The sequence below is a fragment of the Cornus florida genome, unplaced genomic scaffold (genome assembly GCF_030987335.1).
Source record: "Cornus florida cultivar Cherokee Brave unplaced genomic scaffold, ASM3098733v1 CherokeeBrave_3.0.0_Hap2_Chr05, whole genome shotgun sequence".
Classification (NCBI taxonomy): domain Eukaryota; kingdom Viridiplantae; phylum Streptophyta; class Magnoliopsida; order Cornales; family Cornaceae; genus Cornus; species Cornus florida.
Window position 1 is genome coordinate 85,772,266 of NW_026775575.1, and position 22,752 is coordinate 85,795,017.

General features: G+C 36.1%; 2 protein-coding genes across 2 annotated transcripts; both read left to right on the forward strand.

Annotated features, from left to right (window-relative positions):
• The first annotated feature begins 2,808 nt into the window (after positions 1-2,808).
• LOC132307328 (histone-lysine N-methyltransferase ATXR3) lies at positions 2,809-18,291 on the forward strand. Its single transcript, XM_059805051.1, has 20 exons — positions 2,809-3,092; positions 3,287-5,598; positions 5,738-5,794; positions 6,243-7,460; positions 8,565-8,935; positions 9,021-9,554; positions 9,640-9,740; positions 10,280-11,327; positions 11,454-11,525; positions 12,842-12,952; positions 13,055-13,155; positions 14,190-14,289; positions 14,408-14,503; positions 14,876-15,043; positions 15,125-15,250; positions 15,424-15,477; positions 15,853-16,100; positions 16,191-16,299; positions 16,400-16,702; positions 17,870-18,291. The coding sequence occupies exons 2-20, from the start codon at positions 3,405-3,407 to the stop codon at positions 18,044-18,046; spliced, it is 7,188 nt and encodes a 2,395-aa protein (XP_059661034.1). The 5' UTR covers positions 2,809-3,092; positions 3,287-3,404; the 3' UTR covers positions 18,047-18,291.
• A 2,425-nt stretch (positions 18,292-20,716) lies between these two features.
• LOC132307329 (protein VASCULATURE COMPLEXITY AND CONNECTIVITY-like) lies at positions 20,717-22,393 on the forward strand. Its single transcript, XM_059805052.1, has 3 exons — positions 20,717-21,000; positions 21,127-21,329; positions 21,999-22,393. The coding sequence occupies exons 1-3, from the start codon at positions 20,902-20,904 to the stop codon at positions 22,171-22,173; spliced, it is 477 nt and encodes a 158-aa protein (XP_059661035.1). The 5' UTR covers positions 20,717-20,901; the 3' UTR covers positions 22,174-22,393.
• The last annotated feature ends 359 nt before the right edge of the window (positions 22,394-22,752 follow it).

Genomic DNA, 22,752 nt, shown 5'->3' on the forward strand with positions numbered 1-22,752 from the left:
AATAATAAGTTAATCATTTAGAGAATGGTAGTTACAAATATTATTATTTTTTTCATTCTTATGATAAGTTGACACTAATAATAAAATTAAGGTAAATGGTATATATAATATTTAAATAAATAAATAATAAAAATAATTTAATAAGAAATGACAAATTTTAATGAGAAAGGGTAAAATAGTATTTTGTGATGAATTTATCCTTAATTGCATTAAATGAATAGTTTGGGTGAGCAATTTATAATTCAAAGGGATTATTTACAGAAGAGCAATAATCCAAAGGAGTGTTTTTTTTTTTATATTTTATTTATTTATTTTTTCTTTACCCTAGTATTTATTTTACAATTTTTTTTTGCACTCTATTAACGACTAAATTTTTTCACTTTATTTTATTTTTAGGGTAAAGCACCCTCAAATCCCTCAGATTTACAACTTTCATACTCTAATTAAATTATCAAGTGAGCCTATATATGACAAGTTTCGCTAATTTGAGAAGAGGCACAATCCACTTGTGTGGCGATGATTAAGTAGACACTGCATGGTGTGCATATGATATAAGTGAAAAGTTAGATTATTGAGACAAACAAAGAATTATATAATAATGAGATTTGTAGGTATTTGACAACAGAAAGTGGTACATGGATATACAGAAAGTGGTATTTATATACCTAAAAATAGTGTCTCTGTAAAAGTAAAAGTAAACAGTTTTTTTTCATATATTTATTTATTTTTTAAGTTATGAAACTTTAACTCTATTAAATAATAAATATACGTCATTAACACTATTTATATATAATAATCCCATATATATAAATATGTGTGTGGAGAGCATACAAGTAGAGAGTTTCATTTGTAACTATCATGGTAAAAGTAATCAGCGAGTGTGGTTTCCAAGCTGGGTACTGGAGGTTGTAGAGATGGTTAGGCATTATGTTTCTAAGTAACTTGCGTTTGTGTTTTACCACGTTGCTGTTTGTTTCTTCTTGCTTTGTGTTTTACTTGTTTGTTTCTTGTTTGCTTAATTTGACGACGAAAAAAAATAAAAACCTTCACCAGCATTATGTATTTTATTTTATCTTTTTATTTCCATCCACAGTCTGGCATTTGAGAATTTTCGGATATATTACAACTCAAATTCTTAATTTGTTTGGTAAGTTTCGCGTCTAGTTGTAGGCCAACTCAAATTCTTAATGGACATGGTAAGCCCGCACATCTTGAATGTTTCACTAAAGTTAGCGCCAAAACTTCTAAAGTTAGCGCCAAAAATTGTGTTTTGTGAAAATATTTCTACCTAGTTTTTAATCAACACTCTTATTCCAGATTCGAGACACGATTTTGGATAATACCAAACTCACAACCTTATGAGATTCTTATTGCAAACTCCTCCCGCACAGTCGGACTTCTCAAAATCTTTAATGCACGTATCAAATATTTTTCTAAAATGACATAGTTGGTACACTCCTCGGCAGCTGCCCAAGTAATGTGCTTGTAAAATATTAGTACTTTAGGAATATTATCTATTGACATAATCAGCAACCCGAGCCGGTAGACCCGTGTTTGAGTCTCTATTCTGTTTTTTTTTTTTTTTTTGTTGTCAATAAGAAAATCAATTAACAAAATGAAACCAGAAAGAAAAACATCAGTCTTTTTCACCCAAACCAGCACAAAATTACTTGAAAAATATTATTTTCATTTTGAAACAATTTTATTATTTCTCTCAAATTTCATGCAACATAAAAAATATAGATCAGCATGATTCAAAAATATATTTTTGATATGTATGGCAACATAGATCAAGATTAATTATACAAAAATTTCTTAACATAAAGGTCAAAATAATCACCATGATTCAAAAATATGTCTTCATCGAACATAGATCAAGATCAATTCTACAGAATTTTCTTAACTTGTGGCCCAAAATATTTTGCAATATAAATATTAATTTGATAACAAATAATTAGATTTGAAATGCATAAATTTATTTCGAAACCCAAATTTATTACCTTTGCTTATCCAAACTATAAAAAATTCCAAATTTACACATAAAATAAATTGTAACAATACTGAAGTCTAGAGAGATACTTTATAATCTTCCCCCAATGTGTGAGTCCTCGTGAGTCATAACACAAATAGTACGGCCATTTAAACCTATTATGTAAGTTTGCAAATTTAGTTTTTGTTCAATGGGACAGAAGGAAGAGGTGAGGAAAGAAAATAAAAAGGAAGGAATAAATTTTCTTTGTTTGACAGAGATAATACTAAGAAAAAAAGGATGATAGGAGAGATATGTCATTTATTTTTTTTTACAAAATTTTATCCTTCCAAAAGTAGACCAATGAGAGGAGGAAGAAAAGTGGACTCTTATAGAATTTTTAAATTAAATACTTTCTTAAATTACACAAGTTTTAAATTATAATATTATCCTCTATAAATTATAATATTATAGATATTATTAGACATAACAGTAAAAACAATTTAAAATTTTATGTTTCCTTCTCTCATAACTAATATTTTTATCTAACGGAACAAAAAGAAACAAAAGATACAATCTCTTGCCAAATCTCTACCGGGATCCATCTCCTCCATCCAAATTTTTTTTCCCCCAAGAGTGTCTCTCATCCTTCATCTGCACAATATGGATTCGGCTTGGAAAATTGCCTTATAATTATTTAAAGAAAAAAAGAAAAAAAAACGAAAAGAAAAGTCGGCTACTTAAACCGTATATCAAAAAGAAAAATACAGTTTCACATACGGTCCCTTGTGTTTTTGTTTTTGTTATTTTTTGTGTTCTCACTTTCGTTAATAAATACGGAAAGGGGCAAAGAACGGAAAAATGAGAAATGAACACGAAGGTTTCGTCTTGCAGACCAAGAACAACTAAGAACGATATATAGAGAGAACATACATAATATACCATATACACATACACACACATATATATAGAGAGAGTTTATCAGAGAGATTCGTCTCCGGTTATTCTTTCTCACGGTGTTCATCGATCTGCGTGCTTCTTCGAGTCCATCTCTTACGTTGTTCGATCCGAAAGCTCTCAAGATTCGCTTGTCGATCCATCGACTCAGCTCTTTGGTTTCGTCGTAAGTTATCTTCCATCTCTTTCTCGTTGGATTCATGCACTAGGGTTTCAATTTCAACGCCTTTTTCTTTTATGATTTTTTCAATTCAAGGTTTAGAGCTTATGCGTGCGTGTTTGTTTTTGAAACCCTACATTGTTAAGGTGACGAATTAGTGTATAATTGGTTTCTTCTTATGTGTTTTTGGTTCATATTAGCGCGTCGGGCTGCTGTGAAGATTGATAGCGCTGAAGGAATTGCAGTATGAGCATCGATAGCCCCGGTGAAGGGGAGAATTAGGGTTCGCTTGGTTTTTCGGGCACTGATTGGACTTCCATGGGCGATGGCGGCATTGCATGTGTGTCTTTACAGCCTATTATGGAACGCTTTTCGATTTCCGAGACTTTTTGCGGAGGCAACAATGGTAAGTTCACTTCTAAGGCGCTCAAGTTTGCAGAGCGAAAGATGAAGATGAAGGTGAAAAGAGAGGAGCTTGTGAAGAAAACAGAGTTAGGAAAGAGCGAATTGGGTTCTGAAAGAGGGAAAAATAGTAGTAGAAAAGTTGACAATGGTGAAGTATTTGTAGATAAGGAGCAGAAAGAGGAAGTAGAAGAAGGTGAATTGGGTTCATTGAAGTGGCCAAAAGGGGAGGTGGAGAATGGGGAGTTCATTCCTGAAAAGCCACAAAAATTCAAAATTAAGAGCGAAATTGAGAAGGGAGAATTTGTAGTTGAGAACTGGAGGAAAGGGGAAGTAGAGAAGGGGGAATTTCTTCATGGGAAGTGGCGAAAAGGGGATGTAGATAGAGGGGACTTCAGTTCTGGGAGGTCTCGGGGTGATGATGTTCCAGAGAAGTTTAGAAGACGGGAGCCAGAAAGGGAGGAAATTGGCTCGTGGAGAGGCTCCAAAGATGACGTGGAGAAAGGAGAGTTTATTCCAGAAAGATGGCATAAAAGTGAAATGGTGAAGGATGAGTATAGGTACGCAAAGATGCGCCGTGATGATTCAGCTAAGGACAAGGGTTGGAAATGTGATCGCGAGTGGACACCGCCTTCTGCGAAATATTCAGCTGAAAAAGAATTGAATAGAAGCGGGAGTCAGCATGTGAAAAGGTCTTCCAGGTGGGAAACTGGCCAAGAGAGAAACCCAAGGATAAGTTCAAAAATTGTAGAAGAAGAAGGTTCCCTGAAGATTGAACACAGCAATGGTAGAAATCATGGGAGAGAATACTCATCTGGAAACCGATTGAAGCGGCATTGTAATGACTCGGATAGCAGTGAGTGGAAACACCATGGAGAGTACAGTGATTATACAAGCATAAAAAGCATTAGGATTTCTGATGGGGGCAATCGTTCTGCATGCGCAGAGCAGTATTCACGATGTTCTGTTGAGAGGTCATATAAAAATTCTTCTTCATCCAGGAATATTTCCTCTGACAAGTACTCTTCTAGGCATTATGAATCTTCTTCCTCTTCCAGAATAGTTTATGACAAGCATGGTAGGAGCCCACGCCATCCTGAACGGTCCCCACGTGACCGGGCCCGCTATCTTGATTACCGGGATCGTAGTCCAATCGGCCGTGAAAGGTCACCATATGAACGGGCTCATCACTATGATCGTAGAAACCGGAGCCCTAGTAATTCAGGACGGTCCCCACAAGATCGAGTACGATACCTTGATCGTAGGGAGCGGACTCCAAACTTATTGGACCGGTCCCCACATGATCGGAGTAGGCCCAATAATTACCGGGAAGCAAGTCGAAGAACTGGAGCAAGCGAAATGCGATACTCTCATTATGCGAATAAAGGAAAAGAAGAGAAGCTCAATCAGAAGGATCCTTTTGGAAGAGATTCACATTTCTCAGCTAAAGAATCTCAGGATAGAAGTAATTTGCATAATGATGACGGTTCCACTGAGAAAACTGCCAACCCGCTGTCTCAAGAGCAAGAGCAGACTCAGAGTCCAAGTGTGACTTGTAAAGAATCTCCTCAGGTTAATGGAACTATTGAAGAGCTTCCTTCTATGGAAGAAGACATGGATATATGTGACACACCGCCACATGTCCCAATTGTGGCAGATACAACAACTGGGAAATGGTTCTACCTTGATCATTTTGGTGTGGAACGTGGGCCTTCCAAATTGTGTGACCTTAAGAAACTTGTGGAAGAAGGCTTTATTGTGTCTGATCATTTGATTAAACACTTAGACAGTGACAGGTGGGTAGCTGTTGAAAATGCGGTTTCCCCTATGGTGGCAATGAATTTTCCGTCCATTGCATCAGACATTGTTACTCAGCTCGTAAACCCTCCTGAGGCCCCTGGTAATGTATTGGCAGATGTTGGAGATGCTGTGCAGTCTTGTAATCAGCTAGCTGATGACACACCAGCCAGTTTGCCGGAGGCAATGTTCTGCCCTGATGACAGTTTAGTTGCATCAGAGAATTTAGAAGATCTCCATATTGATGAAAGAGTTGGAGCATTTTTGGAGGGTGTCACTGTTGTTCCTGGCAGGGAACTAGAGACAGTAGGGGGTAACTATTTGTTCTTTTAGCTTTCTTCTGCTTTTCCTTAAATTTTGTGTATTGTTCAATTAGTTCATTAGATGTTCCTCATCTTTTAGTAGATAGCTTATTATGTTTTTCCTGCCTCTTGAATTCGATTGTTCTGCAGAAGTTCTGCGTATGACGTTTGAGCATGAAGAGTGGGAGAGATGGGGAAACTTCGAAGGTAGTCTTTTTCTTTTCTTTTCTTCAATTTTTTTTTTTCCTTTATTTTTTAAGCTTCTTTGTGGTAACATCTCTCTTTGAAGGAGGTGCCACATATTGGTGACCTGGCACTATTTTGCTTTTAGCATACAATTTATGTGATATTATCAGCACAAAATGAAAGAAGAACCAATATAGCATCAAGCACACACACAAAAGATATAATGACATCTTGTTTTTGACAACCCTGCTGTTAACATAATTAATTTCGAAATTATAAACCTTATATCATAGAATATGAAATCCGATTAAAACATTTTATTACTGTTCAGCATTGTTGAACTTATTCTTATAGATTTACAGTTAAATCTTTATTTATTTATTTTTGTTATAAGTTTATGTATAAGATATGTCCTGACGCATGCATGTTATTATACCTCATGACAAAGAATTTATTTTGGATGCACCAGATTTCACTTGGCATCGATCTTGCACTGGGGAACAGTATGACCAAGGAACAGTTGAGGGCTTGCTGAGGTGCACTGAACTTGCCTTAAAAGAAGTTACAGAATCAAGGTCAAGCGCAGCTTTTGACAAGGAAAATGCTTTTGCATGTGACGACACCGGCGACTGGTTCTCTGGCCGACTGTCATGCAAGGGTGGGGATTGGAAGAGAAATGATGAAGCTGCCCAAGATAGATCCTGGAAAAAGAAATTTGTCCTCAATGATGGATACCCACTGTGTCAGATGCCAAAGTCTGGTTATGAGGACCCTCGGTGGCCTAGAAAAGATGAACTGTATTATCCTTCTCAGAGTAGAAGGCTTGATCTTCCACCTTGGGCCTTTTCCTTGCCAGACGAGTGGAATGATTGTAATGGTGTCAGCAGATTGAGTCAAACTAAACCTATTGTGGTAAGGGGAGTGAGAGGAACCATGCTCCCAGTGGTCAGGATAAATTCGTGTGTTGTCAAGGACCATGGATCATTTGTCTCTGAATCCCGCACGAAAATCAGAGGAAAAGAAAGATATTCTTCAAGGTCCACTCGGGCACACTCTGCAACTGGTGATGTGAAGAGATCATTGGAAGAAGGCGTTTCTCGTCCTAATGTCATTCAGGACCAAGACTCACAAGGCTCTTGGAACAGTATCACATCTATTGGTGCCCCAAAAGACCGTCTTTGCACAGCAGGTGACTTACAATTACACTTGGGTGACTGGTATTACCTTGATGGTGCTGGGCATGAACGAGGGCCTGCGTCATTTTCAGAGCTGCAAGTTTTGGTAGATCAAGGAATCATCCAGAAGAATAGCAGTGCTTTCAGAAAAATTGATAAAGTTTGGGTTCCGGTTACCTCTGCAGCAGAGGCTTCAGAGACTGCTCACAGTATCAAACACGAGACAAATGCAACATCCAGTGATAGTTCTGGAGCTTCTCTTTTAAATTCACAGAGTGCTGTGTTTAATAGAAGCAGCAAAGCTTTTATTTCATTCCATAGCTTGCATCCACAGTTCGTTGGTTATACTCGAGGGAAGCTTCATGAGTTGGTCATGAAATCATATAAGAGCCGGGAGTTCGCAGCAGCTATAAATGAGGTCTTAGATCCATGGATTACTGCTAAACAGCCAAAAAAGGAGATGGAAAAACACCTGTATAACCCAGCTGTTGGTAATAAATTCCAAAAATCAGGTATGTGTAAATCCTATGGAATTTGCAGAGGACTGATTTTGTGTTAAGCAACTAAAGTATAATTTTTCAGGATGATTTATTAGAGATTCCTTCCACCATTCTTGAAATTATGTGTGTTTATCATATTGCCCCCCTGATGTATCACTAAATACCCTTAACTGACCAAGTAAAATCAACTGAGGCCATAATGTTACAAGTTTTTAACAGCAAACCAATATGATGGATTTGTCCGTGTACTGGAAAAGAGAAAAGGTGTAAAACATAAAATAATGAAAAGACAGGAAAGTTAAAGTAAAATAGTTTCATATGAATTTATTATTTAAGAAAAGGTTGATGTCTACTTTGGACGTTTCAGTTTATAGATCATAACAATGTGTATTGTTTCACCCATAGCCCAAAATCCCCTGGGGGTGGGGGAAGTCTATGATGATGACATTCTGACTGGGTGATCGCACCCATCTAATATATATACATTTATTCATCTTAATCTTTAGGACATTTTGATCAACAAAAAGGGCATTATGATGTCACCATTACATTTTTAAATTGCAAATCGACGCCAACAGTGCCTTTTGACCTCAGATTCAATATGCTGGAGAAGGGTAGTCCGTGTCCCCATTAGCGGATCACCGTTCGAGATTCCCATTGACAAAAAATTAGTATGGTGTGGTTGTATGAAAGAAAGTATACTTCAAAGGGTTTTGTGAATGTATAAACCAACCCCCCCTCCTCCTCTCTTCTTATAACTTCTTAGCTCTAGTTTGAGAACCTTGCAGTGCAGTTCCTGCAAGTCATAATTGTGCATCAATTATTGCATGATTCATCTGGTTGTGAGGGTTTCTCCTGTTTGGAGCCTCTTTTTTTTTTTTTTTTTTTTTTTTTCTTAGATGGTACTCACACACACACATGCCTCCACTGAGGCTTGAACCCCTGACCTCCCTTTGGAAAGTAGGGGCTTGGTACCGCTAGGCCACTGGCCTGTTGGTAGAGCCTTGTTATGTTTAGATCCCAGTTTCCTTATTTTTACTTTTTGCATGGTACTCATCTGAGTTCTTATTTGTGTAAATACTAAAATCACAAGTGATGAATTGTGAATCGACACAGATCAATTTCGTGCTGGCAAAAGAGCAAGGTTGCTGGTTGATGGAAGTGAAGAAGAGTACGAAATGGAGGAAGAAATACCAACTGTTCATAAGGTTGAATGCACGTTTGATGATTTGCTTGGTAATGCTACTTTTAATGAAGAAGAAAATGCCGGTTCTGAAATTGAGACGGGGAGCTGGGGTCTACTCAATGGTTGTGTGCTGGCACGAGTCTTCCATATCCTTAGTGCTGATGTGAAATCTCTTGTTATTGCTGCTTTAACTTGTAAGCACTGGAGATCTGTTGTCAAATTCTACAAGGACATCTCCAGACAGGTTGACTTGTCAGCAGTTACCACTTATTGCACCGATTTCACAATCCGTGATATCATGGTAGATTTTCCTGTCTTGGTGGTGAGGGTAACATACAGAAAGTTTTTATTCTTTTCAGGTTTAATGTATATTTTTTTGCTTGCAGAGTGGTTACAACAAAGAAAAGATTACTTCCTTTGTTCTACTTGGTTGCACCAATGTTAGTTCCAGCATTCTTGAAGAAATTCTCCACTCGTTCACTTGCTTATCATACATAGATATCAGAGGTTGCAACCAATTCGAGGAGTTGGTAAATAGATTTCCAAATATTAATTGGATCAAGTCCCGGGGTTCACATTCAAAAATAAAGAGTCTTAAACACATAAATGAGAAAAGTTCATCAGTCTTTAGAACTCATAACGGTCTGGATTCTCCAATGGAAGATTCCAGTGGACTGAGAGATTATTTTGAAAGTTTGGACAGGAGAGACTCGGTAAACCAGTTCTTCCGCCAGAACTTGTACAAGCGTTCAAAACTTTTTGATGCCAGAAGGTCCTCGTCCATCTTTTCTAGGGGTGCCCATTTGAGGCGTTTGGCCATCAAGAAATCCGAAAATGGCTATAAGAGGGTGAAGGAATTTCTTGCTTTGAGTCTGAAGGACATCATGAAGGAGAATACCTTTGATTTCTTTGTGCCCAAGGTAGTACCATGATTTGTTTCATTTGATACGTCTTATGGTATAGTCTCCTTAGAGCTGATATTCTTGTTTTCTTCTTGTTGATCAGGTTGCCGAAATTGAGGATAGGATGAAGAATGGTTATTATGCTGGCCACGGCTTGAGTTCCGTCAAGGACGATATAAGTCGAATGTGCAGGGATGCAATAAAGTATGCTTTTCTGCCCTTTCTACTTTTGTTTTCTTTTTATGGCTGTGTCTGGGGATATGGCTAGTAATTTTATGAATGACACCAAATGTTTGAAGTATGAAATTTATAGAGCTTTCAATGAGAAGGGATAAACCCTACACTAGTTTCTGATTAAGTTGTGATCTGAGTGCCCTTCGTGACATATTCCAATGATGAACTTAAAGTTGTTAGCAAATTCATTTTAGATTTACTATGTATAAACACCCAGGTTTGAGAATTCTGTAGGGTTCTCATACCTCAGCCTCTTGTGTATGTTTGTGTGTTATTGGATTGTGGACTACTCAATTGAATGGTTTCTTGTTATTTTTTGTGCAAAGTTTAAAAACATTGATTTCTCCACAACGGATGTTTCATGTTACCTTAACTCTTTTTATTTAACTAAACCCTGTAATATGTGGTAGTCAATATTGATTGTCTGTTTCCTTCCCCCACTATATACTGTGGTCCTTATTTCTTAATATCGTGCACGTGATGATGTCTTGCACCTTTTGTGAATGCAGAGTGAAAAATCGTGCTGACGCTAGAGACATGAATCGCATTATTACATTATTTATCCAGCTTGCCACGCGTCTGGAGGGGAGTTCTAAGCCTTCTCATGAGACATATGAGACAATGAAGACTTGGAAAGACGATTCATCTGCAGGATTCTTCTCAGCTACCTCAAAATATAAGAAAATCAATAAAGTGACTGAAAGGAAACACATGTATAGGAGTAATGGAACCTCCTTCGTTAATGGTGGTTCTGATTATGGAGAGTATGCATCTGATCGAGAAATTAAAAGGCGATTATCCAGGCTGAATAAAAAAAGTATGGATTCAGGAAGTGAGACGTCAGATGACCTAGACCGGTCGTCTGAAGAAACAAGGACTGATAGTGAGAGTACTGTCTCAGATACAGAAAGTGACTCTGATTTCCGCTCAGAAGGTGGAACTGGTGTATCAAGAGGAGATGCATACTTCACAGCAGATGATGGGTTTGATTCTCTGACAGATGACCGTGAATGGGGTGCTCGAATGACAAAATCTAGCCTTGTTCCTCCTGTAACTAGGAAATATGAAGTCATTGATCAGTATGTTATTGTAGCAGATGAGGAGGAAGTGCAAAGGAAGATGCAAGTGTCATTACCTGAGGATTATGATGAGAAGCTAAATTCTCAGAAAAGCGGCACTGAGGAGTCTGACATGGAAATTCCAGAAGTTAAGGACTATAAACCTCGAAAACAGCTTGGAGATGAGGTGGTAGAACAAGAAGTTTACGGAATAGATCCGTACACTCATAATCTTTTACTCGATTCCATGCCTGAGGATTGGCCTCTAGTGGATAAGCATTTGTTTATTGAAGATGTCCTCCTCCGTACTTTGAATAAGCATGTCAGGCACTTCACAGGCACTGGAAACACTCCTATGATGCATCTTTTGAAGCCTGTTATAGAAGAAATCCTGGAAACTGCGGAGGAAGACCACGAAACACGAACTGTACAACTATGCCTATGTATCCTGAAGGCAATTGATAGTCGTCCCGAGGACAATTATGTTGCTTATAGAAAGGTATGCGCACACTATTGTTTAATTTTATTAACTTAATACATTATTCTTTCTTTATTTTTTACTTTGACAATTTTGATTCTAATCTTTTTATTTTTATGCGAAATCGTATTGGGATGCGTTCATCAGGGACTTGGTGTTGTTTGCAACAAAGAAGGTGGTTTTGGCGAAGAGGATTTTGTTGTAGAGTTTCTGGGAGAGGTATGGACGCGATAACTTGTCATGGGAATTACTCTTGCTCCAAGTTTTATTTTCTTGATTAGTGTGCCTTCTTAATTTTTTTCTGCAAAGTTATTTAATTTTTGTTGCATAACTAAATGTCTTGCTATTTTGACCTTGATAACATGAGCATGACATTCTTTAGAAATAGCACATATGTCAGCGTAACCCAGAAAATGAAATATTGTAGTAGTTTTTACTAACAAATCGGGAATTTTATGATGTTTGACTTTTATTCATTATTTGGGTATTTAATTATATATAAAATTGTGTATACTTTATTTACATGTGTGTGTGCGCGCTTTTATGCATCTTTGGTGGAGCTTGATCCATGGTATTCTGTGGTGTTATGCAACGAGGATCTATATCTTTGGTCAAGCTTGGTTTGATATGTTTGATAGAAAAAGAAATTATTTTTTTGGAGCAATCAGGGAATGCATGGTAATGGTGTGTATTTGGTGGAGCTTGATCCTTAGTATCTTGTAGTGTTATGCAATGAGGACCTATAGCTTTGGTCAAACTTGTTTTGTTATGTTTGATAGAAAGAAAAAAAATTATAAAGTTTTTGGAGTAATCAGGGAATGCACGGTGATATTAAAACATATACTGATATTACTAAGCAACACCAACTTTTGTCCTATCAAGAATAGTGTCAGGAGATGTTTTGACCTAGAATATATCTTCTCTAAGAACTTTCCACTTTGCAATAGAAAAAAGAATTTTGACAGAGAGAAGGGGGAAAAAAAAAGGAAACCTGGGGAGAAGTTTGGCATAATTGAGGAATTACTCCCTCTAGTTTGCCTTTAATGTTTCCTATGTCAGTATCATTTCCAAACTTGGTAAGTCTTCTTGGATGTGGAGTTCTTGTCCATCATTTTTTTGTGTTAAGATTTTCAGTTTCTTCTGGATACATTTATTTGTTGTCACTGAAAGGTGATTTTGCCGTCTCCTGCTGCCTGCTTAAATTGGTTGTAACTTTTTCTATGTGACAATGAGCACTTTATTAATATCATGCATGTAGTTTGGGAATTCTATGCCTTTTTTTATTTGAAGCTAGTCTAACTGAAATTTTCATATATTTAACCTTACCATGAACAAGAGATTAAGTTATGGCAATTTAATTCAATCTGTGATGAAATCATTTTCATCTTTTATATCATATTTTTATTAAAAAATCTAGATTGGATTGCATCAACTTATCGTGCTGCTGGTCTGCTTGCTTTAGAGGAGAATTATCTTTTATGATGCTGTAACTTCTCTTGAAGTTGTTTTTTTTCCTCCTCTTCTGATTACTACAGGTTTATCCTGCCTGGAAATGGTTTGAGAAACAAGATGGGATTCGTTCCATGCAAAAAAACAATAAAGATCCTGCACCGGAGTTCTACAACATATATCTTGAGAGGCCAAAGGTGCCCTTTGCTCAAACTAAGTTTATATCATATGGTTGTGATGTCCATTTGTTTCTCCTTAATTCTTAAACATTTTCACCTGATCATGTGGTTGTCCGGCAGGGTGATGCTGATGGGTATGATTTGGTGGTTGTTGATGCAATGCACAAGGCAAACTATGCAAGTCGAATTTGTCACTCATGTCGACCTAATTGTGAAGCAAAGTAAGTTTTTTACTTCTCGTAATTATTTATACTGGTGTTTTTTTTATTTTTTTTTATTTTTTCCCTGTGAGGAAGCAATTGATGTGTGTTTCTCCATGAATATATATAGAAATTGGTTGTTACAGACATTAGAAAGTTTTCTTAAGAGAGTTCAAATATAGTCTTGAGAATAAAATATTCCACTTGGCATATCATCGGACTTCATTTATGTATTTATTTTTGTTCAACCAAACTTGAATTTATGATTTTCATTGCTTTATATGTTGATATTGTTAAATGAAATTAATCCATCTCCTTTTTAAGTATGATTCTAAAACTATCATGTCAGGATAATCTAAATGGTAGAAATTTTGATCTTCTTAAGGTTCCAATTCTGGTTCGTGTTGATTTCAGTTATGTGGCTTCAGGCTTTTGAGTTCTGATTTGAAATACTATGGAAAAGAAAAGAAAAATTAAGTGTGCAATATCTAAGATAATATTTTCCTTGTTGATTTAACTCTTGTTTATAGTTTGAATCGTTTTGATGGGAATGACTAGAGAATATGCATAACTGAATTGAGGATGCTAAGATGAGCTAGTGGCACCAGTAGTAGTGAATATCAAGTGATGCTTCATAATAAGTTGGAGGTGGCACCAAATAAATACGAGTTACCTATAGGAAGACGAACTATTGTATCGGTCAGAGTAATTTCAATTGAGCTGAAGGTGTCAAAATGACTGAAGGATGGCTAAAAGAACATTGTGTCTGATCAAAGTATTATTTCCAGGGATTTAACAGATGTGGCTTTAATAGAGCTAAATGTCAGGGAAGTATTCATGTACGATTAATACTTGGGGAATAAAATGTAATACTAAAAAGATTTCTCATCTTATGTAACAGATTTTGTTGAAGTCATTGAAAATGAATCTCTCTCCATGAGATAATTGTTGTTTGATTGAGTTACATCATCAGCTTCTGCTTAGTTGCAGTTATTTTTGTAGCAACACATTTTTGTCATGCTAATACCGTATTTCCCCACCTTTCATGAAAGCAGAGTTACTGCTGTTGATGGCAAGTACCAGATTGGAATCTATACTGTGCGCCCGATTGGATATGGTGAAGAGGTTACCTTTGATTATAATTCCGTTACGGAGGTGCGCATCTTCAGCCTGTCAAGCCTCCTTTATGACTTAGGAAAATTTATTAATCTTTAATAGTTATTATTAATATAATAATTAGTCTTGATGTTGATGTCTCCCAACTATGCTGCAGAGTAAGGAAGAATACGAAGCTTCTGTTTGTTTGTGTGGCAGCCAAGTTTGCCGTGGGAGCTATTTGAATCTGACTGGTGAAGGTGCTTTCCAGAAGGTACAGACTGGAATGCAATTTTTGTTTATCTTTTTAAAAATCCAATGAAAAAAATTGAACCAGTTTCTCAGCTGCTGATACCTACACTGTGCCCCCATCCATTCCTCTCCAATCTTAACACCCCCCTCACCCCCAACCCAAAAAGGAGGAAGAAAGGACTCTGAAAGTTTTGGGCTGTCTAGGAAGTTTGGGCCTGACATGCCTGGTATATCAGCCCCGCCTGATTAGTATTCTGCCTGGTCTGATAATAAAATTTTAATGTTTTTTTGGTGGGGTCATTACATCAAAAGGCAATTGATTTTGAATTGTCTTTCTTTTCCTTGAATTTCAAGTCACTACATTATATGTTACCTGGACTATATTGTCTTCTAGGTACTGAAGGATCGCCATGGGATACTGGATCGACATCACTTGATGCTAGAGGCTTGTGAATTGAATTCAGTTTTGGAAGAAGATTATATTGATTTGGGCAAGGCTGGTCTTGGACGTTGTTTGCTAGGGGGGTTACCTGATTGGCTAATTGCGTACTCTGCGCGTCTGGTATGTTTCTTTGCTGTGTTCACACTTCACTTATGGGATTAAACTTTTTAGGATTGTTTCCTGACTTGAATTTGGATGAAGGTGAGGTTCATCAATTTTGAAAGAACTAAACTTCCTGAGGAGATTTTAAAGCATAATTTGGAAGAAAAGAGAAAATTCTTTGCAGATATATGCCTGGAGGTTGAGAAAAGTGATGCTGAGGTCCAGGTGAATATTGTTGACTGCAACCTAGCCCTTCTCACTCTCTCTCTCTCTCTCTCTCTCACACACACACACACACACACACACACAGCATGTTGTGTCAGCATGGGCTTATTTGTGTAGGTATGGTTGCAGTTACATTTCGGGTACTCAATGCTTTTTCTTTTTTCATGAGACAGGCTGAGGGTGTCTACAACCAAAGACTTCAGAATTTGGCTCTTACCCTTGACAAGGTAGCTACGGATCTTGTTTTGTGAAGGAATTTTTTATCTGTCATTTATTTTCTTAAGGAAGTGTTTATGCTACTTTATAATATCCTCAATCTCAATGTGGCTTAACTAAGCATAATAAAGGTGCATGCAACACAATTTATCTAGGATGAGGCTTTCTGTAGAAATTCCCTGAATCAGAAAGTTCCTTACCAAGGTAGAATAAATTTAGAGGATTTGGGATGACTCGAGTCTGCATTCTAATACAAAGATTTTTTATTTATTTTTGCACAATATGATATTGTTGTGAAGTATTGGTACTCAGGTTCCTGACTTCTACCATAAGAGAACAGCAGTATTTGTTGCTCAATATTACTGACTTTTGAATGCTTTTTACAGGTAAGATATGTTATGAGATGTGTGTTTGGTGACCCAAAGAAAGCTCCACCTCCATTGGAGAGGCTTAGTCCTGAAGCAGCAGTCTCCTTTCTCTGGAAAGGAGAGGGATCGCTTGTTGAGGACCTTCTTCAGTGCATGGCTCCTCATATGGAAGATAGCATGCTAAACGACCTCAAGTCCAAGATTCATGCTCATGATCCATCTGGTTCTGATGATATCCTAAAAAAGCTTCGGGAATCTTTAATATGGTCAGTATCATTGAACCCTCTTGTTCATTAGCTGCATGTCAACCAGGTAGAACATGCTATTATGACACAAATTGTTCTTTCTTGTTTCAGGTTGAGAGATGAGGTCCGGAATCTTCAGTGTACATATAAGAGTCGGCATGATGCCGCTGCTGACTTGATTCACATTTATGCTCACACAAAGTGCTTCTATAGAGTGCGGGTGAGTTACTGTTCTCATTCTAACTTACTAAAATTAAGAGGAAATCAGTTGTGAGGTTGTGTTACCCTTATTTTGCGTTAATTTTATTTTTTACATTCAGGAATACGAGAGGGTAACTTCATCACCTGTCTACATCAGTCCACTCGACCTGGGCCCCAAGTATACCGATAATATGGGGTCAGGTTTCCAGGAGTATTGCAAGACATATGGTGAAAATTATTGTCTAGGGCAGCTGATTTATTGGCATAACCAGGCAAATGCTGAGCCGGATTGTAGCCTATCTAGAGCAAGCAGGGGTTGCTTGTCATTGCCCGATATTGGTTCCTTCTATGCCAAGGTCCAAAAACCATCACGGCAGCGTGTTTATGGGCCTAGGACTGTGAAATTTATGCTGGCAAGAATGGTAAGCCCCCCACCCCCTCCCGCGGCACTTTCTAATTGCTTTATTATTTATTTATTCTTTGGGAATTACACTATCAAACTTCATCCTCATCTTACTCCAACTCAAGGTTATCATTTGTAGGCAAGTATCCTTTGGGCATCAAACTTTGCTCTTCTTTAGGAGAAGTTGCGCCTCTATTATTTGTCGAGTTTGAGCATATAGATGATTTCCTCTTCCAAATCCCCTGTTTTGTTCTGTTTACATTTTGTTCTCTCCTGTATAGATATTAGATCCAATGATTCACTTATGTTATTACACGTTAAATTGTACTACAGAAAAGCATAGTGACTTTGATTTCATGACTAGCTTATTATGGTTCAAATAAAAACCTTTTGGGTAAAAATATGTCTTCTCAACTCTCCCAAACCTTACCAAAGGGGCTCTAGCCAATGGTATAACCTCCCCATCCTCAAAGAGGTGGAGAGGGGTTCGAGCCTGGACGTGGCAAAAGTGTGTGTACTTACCTGACCCCTCCCCGAAAAAAACTCTCCCAAACCTTGTATCATAGATATCTTCCTGAATATAGCACACAGGCTCCCTGTAAATGAGATCTTGGATGAGGGTAGGTGGTTGTATTAAAATTGCTTAATATGAACGCAAACTATTTATCATTTTATCTGAACTGAAGAGTCCCCCAAGAAACCCAGCCCATGTAGTAAACGAACAGCCTGAACCCGACTTGCCAGTGATTATATTGATTATTGCAAATTATTTATGAAATCAGAATGCACTTGAAGTAATTGGTGTGACAAACAGTGACATTTTTGTTTAAGGATTGTAAGGGGGGTGAACTTTTTTTGTTCAAATAAGAGATTTTGCTGTTTAAAGTGTCAAGAGAGCTTGTATGGCAGATTTTCTAATTTTTGCACTGTGGAAAAGTTGTTATAGGACGACAATGAAGGCATTAGCAACTGTTTGGTGAGTTTAGGGTTCATTCCATGCTGTTAACTGGAAAATGAAATTGACGGTCTTAGGGTACCTCTGGTGATAGCACATGATCAGATCTCATCAGTACTTAACCACCATTACCTTGTTCTTTCATAATTATCTTGTTGATTGCTTGTATATTTAATCATTGGTTTGCGTATTTGGTATGACATACTTTGCTCCACTCTGTTATTTCATCAGGAGAAGCAGCCCCAGAGACCCTGGCCCAAGGACCGGATATGGTCATTCAAGAGTTCTCCAAAAGTTTTTGGCAGTCCAATGCTAGATGCCGTTTTGCGTGATTCTCCACTGGACAAAGAATTGGTACATTGGTTGAAGCACAGACCTTCTATTTTTCAGGCCATGTGGGATCGGTGAAATTTCTAAAGTTCAGGCTTAGGCTTCTTTAGGCTTCAAGGAAGCAGCTGGGGAATTATTAGCCAACCTGTAATTGTCTCGGAATGATCTCTCAAGTTTAGGTTTAGCTGCCCTCATTTGATGTGGGAGCTTGTGATCATTTCGAAGCAACATTCTTTATGCTGCTTTTCTTCATTCTTGTGTACAGTTTTTGGGTCCTAAATTTTGTAATTTGTAATTCATTATTCGCAGTGGGTCATTGTTCATTTTGGTCTTTCATTTTAAGTTAAAAGGTGGAAGGGGGAAATATATATATATATATATATATATATATATATATATATATATATATATATATATTTGTAGGCATTCGACCCTTTCTTTCTGTTTCCACAATTCTGTTGCATCCTCTTTTTTTTTTTTTTTTCTGTTATTATTATTATTTTTTAATTATCTGCTGTGGGATTCCAAGGAACAACACAATGGTGTGACCCCGCGCCCCGCCCGGCCCGGCCGATTTCTGAATGTCTTTTTTAGTCTTAGGTTTAACTGTCATCCTTTACTATTCAGTCATGTTTACATTCTATGTATTATGTTTTAGTTTTATTAATTCTTAGCCCTTTTGCTTTTAGTCTTTCTCCATATTTTTTATTATGTTAAGATTTCTTTTAAAAATATGTAACAAAATTGAACACTTCTCTTATGCCATGCTTGGTAAGAAGGAAAGCAGTGGGGTGAATTAAATTGTTAATTTTTTCTATTCTTATTCATCCAACCCAACAAAAAAGAGAGACTTATAATCAGAGTCATTCTTTCTTCTCTCCTTTCTATTCAAATTTAGGGTGTCTGTATAGGATTCTTGCTGGATAGGCAGATAAGACCCGATTTAATATTACAGTTGGGACATGTCGGCAGGGTACGGTTTGCGGGAATGGAATTTGCTGTATTGATCAATTTTTTTTTTTATTTTTTTTCATAATTTATTGATTAATTAGAAAAACAATATAAAATTTAAGGAAAAAAAAAAAATATCTATCTCTAAATTCCAAATTAATGATATGGATAAAATGGCAAAAAAATATAAGTATTATATATAAGTATGATATATAATAATATATATATGTATATATTATATTATTAACCTTGACGTATTCAAACTGTACTTGTATCTTATTAATTTTTTTTAAAATTTTTTTGAACTTGTCCGTTTTGTGTTACAAACATCTTTTATTATATATATATATATATATATATATTTATTTATTTATTTGATCTGAATGATATATTTTGTTGTTATTTCATCTAATATTATCGTAATCAGATATGAACTTGTCACTAATTTTTGATGTAATCGTACCTTTATAAAAGAATTTACTAATTTGTTCACTTGACATGATGTCTAGCCAGTAGACCACTTGGCATATCCTGAATAAGATTTTTAAAATGAGTGTGACTTGTTTTCTTTAAGAAGGTCATCAAATTATGCCATGGAATTCTATCATATGCTTTCCTTGGTATATATGGCTATCATAATAGATCTATCTGCCATAAATATTAACTGATTATATATTATGGTTTCTTTAATCTTTCTTACAGTATCTTTTTCTATAGTTTCATTGCGTGGCTTATTATTTTAATTTTATAAATTGGCAGTGCTTCTTCTCCCAACTTCTATATGAAAAAAAATAAAAATTGTTGGTTGGTCAAGTAATCGTTAAAAAATTTAAGTTAGTGATCAATTATTTGAACTCTTTTTTTTGGACTTCACATGTCCAAAATATAGTCTACCAAACACTTACGTTTCTTTTGACATGATAGAAGAAGGGTGGAGGAAGATATGAATGAAATAATAAAATTTATTTCGTTTGGAGAGAGAATGTAAGGACAGCAGAGAAAAGATGATGGATTGAACAGAAAACACTAAAGGAAAAAAGATAAGAATATTATAAAAACATTTAGACTATAAAACTTTTCTTATAATTAGTTATATCTAAACAAACAAAATAAAAGATTATTTCATTTTGTTGTTTTTTACTCAACCAGACAAAAAGAGAGAACGGTATAATATCTTTTTTTAAAATGTCCTATTCATTGATTGTTCTGTTTCTTCAATTTTCATCATTCCTACTAAACAGAGCTTTAATGTAGTGGAAAATTTAAGAAAATATTGAAAGAGTGAAGGAATATTAATTATAATGAAGTAGTTACGTGTTGGAGCTTTGCTCATGTGAATGGTTAGTAGATGCGTGACACTTTTTTTATAACAGCGAGGGTATTATATAAGTACATGGATTGAAATGTGATTGGTTTTTTTGAGACCTAAATTCTTGAACGGATAAGATATATATTGAATTGAATCCGATCTAAAATTAACTGGTTGGAGTATGAAAACGTTGGTGACAGTAAATTTATTTCAAGTTCTTAAGAAAAGTCAAAAAAGAAGGTCCTTTATTTCCTCCACCGATTCATCTTTTGTCCTAAATAGATACCCTACTTAGCTGGTTTATACCCTTCTTTCCTCTTTCCTTCTTACTTACCCCCATTAAAGGAATCCAAACAGTAGCAAAAAGGAGATAAAAGGAGACACTAAAGCAAAAATAAAGTAAGCACTGTTATTCACAAAAGAAACTTTTCTTTACCACATCTAATCACATCTACATCTTTTATTAATACATAAATACTCTCTACTCTTTATATTTATGTTCCTTTTGTTCACTATCACATTCTCCTCCCCATCTCATCTGAATATTATCACACACACACACACACACACACACACACACACACAATATATAGTACTCCAAAACCCATTAAAATTTCTTTCTCCTTCTTGAGAGGCTTCTTCAAGATCTTAATTGATCTGTATATTCTCAAAAATGGGAAGAGTGATTGGTGTTGGTGTGTGTCTTTTGATCGTGGCCATGGACATAGCAGCAGGGATTATGGGCATCAAAGCTGAAGCTGCTCAAAACCAGGTGTTTGTTTGTGTGTGTGTGTGTGTGTGTTTAATTGATCTCCTACTTAAATGGAGAAACTTCACATGAACACATGGTTTTAATTTCTTTTGTAACATTTTTTTTTTTTTTTGGTTTAATGGACAGGAAAAGCACTTAAGGCTATGGTTGTTTGAATGTAAAGAGCCAAGCCACAAAGCCTTCATGCTAGGGTTAGTTGCAGCCGCTCTTCTTGGTCTGGCACACATTCTTGCCAATTTGCTTGGTGGCTGCAACATTTGTACTCAAGATGACCTTCAAAAAGCATCCCCAAACAGGCAACTATCAGTGGCATGCCTCATTTTTACATGGTATGAACAGTCTCTCTCTCTCTTAAACTGAGTCAATTCGGAAATGAACTTGACTCGATAATTATATATAATTTAAAAAAATATATATAGGACAATGCTTTTTAGATTTAATAATCTATTTTAATTAAAGTTCGACCTTCTTTAATTTTCACTATAGGATTTTTGTAACGGGTAGATCCTTATCCATTTATTCAAAAACTCAAACTGTTAGATAGTATTGTATACATATTTATTTATCCCCAATTATTTTTTTATTCTAATCTGATGTGAAATAAATGACCCTTGTTATAATTTCTTCCACCCGAATTTACGCAACGCTCTCGTTACAGTTGTATCACCCTGCCAATTCGGAGTGAAGATTCGGTCACCTTCTGGGCCGGACGCTTGGCGTGACACCGAATCATGGGCTAAATTTGATTATAATACCAACTATAACGAATATGCATTTACCTATTTATTCAAAAATTTAAATATTAAATAATATTATATATCTATTTATTTATATTCAATCATTTTTTTATTTGAATCTTCAGCTATGAATGACCCTTATTACAATTCTCCATTACACTACCATCTGCGGATCGTCATCCTTTACACTAATATCTTCGATATCCTAAATATCTGATAGAATTCTACATATGTCTATTGACATGAGTTGTGATTGATCAGGATTATATTGGCCGGTGGATTGGGCATGCTGGTGATTGGAACCCTTTCAAACAACAAGTCAAGGACATCATGTGGTTTCACACACCATCATTTTCTGTCAATTGGAGGGATATTGTGCTTTGTCCATGCCCTGTTTTCTGTTGCTTATTACGTTTGTGCCACTGCCTCTCAGTGAAGCTGCGCGGCAAAGCATGAAAGTCGTCGTCATCTTTAATTTGCTTTACTCACCGCCCATCACTTTCAAGCACGATGACTTTTGTTGCATACTTTGTATCCAATAGTCAAATGACTGAATCACCCTAGACAATGTGTGGCCTCGTGTAGGAGATATTGCAAATATTTCTTCTTAAAGTTCGGTAATTATATTAGTGCTAATCATACACGTTTTTGCATCATTTATGATTGATTCATTTGTCTGTAATGGGTGGTGACAATTAGTGAGGCAAATAATATTTTTTGTCACGCAAATTGATGTACCGACATCCTCACATTAATTAAGTAACACGCATTCCAAACCGTCAGTGCTATGTTTAATGACAAGTTTATTATATATTTTGTGGGAGACTTATACTATTCGTTTGAATACACCGAAAAGAAAAGAAAAGAAAAGAAAGAATTAGGGGAGAGAAAAAAAAAAAAATAATTATAATTTATATTCATATTTAGATAAATAGAAAAGAAAATATAATATTCTTATTTGGATAAAACACACGAGAGAAAAAAAAAAACAAAACAGAGAGAAATAAAAAAAGAA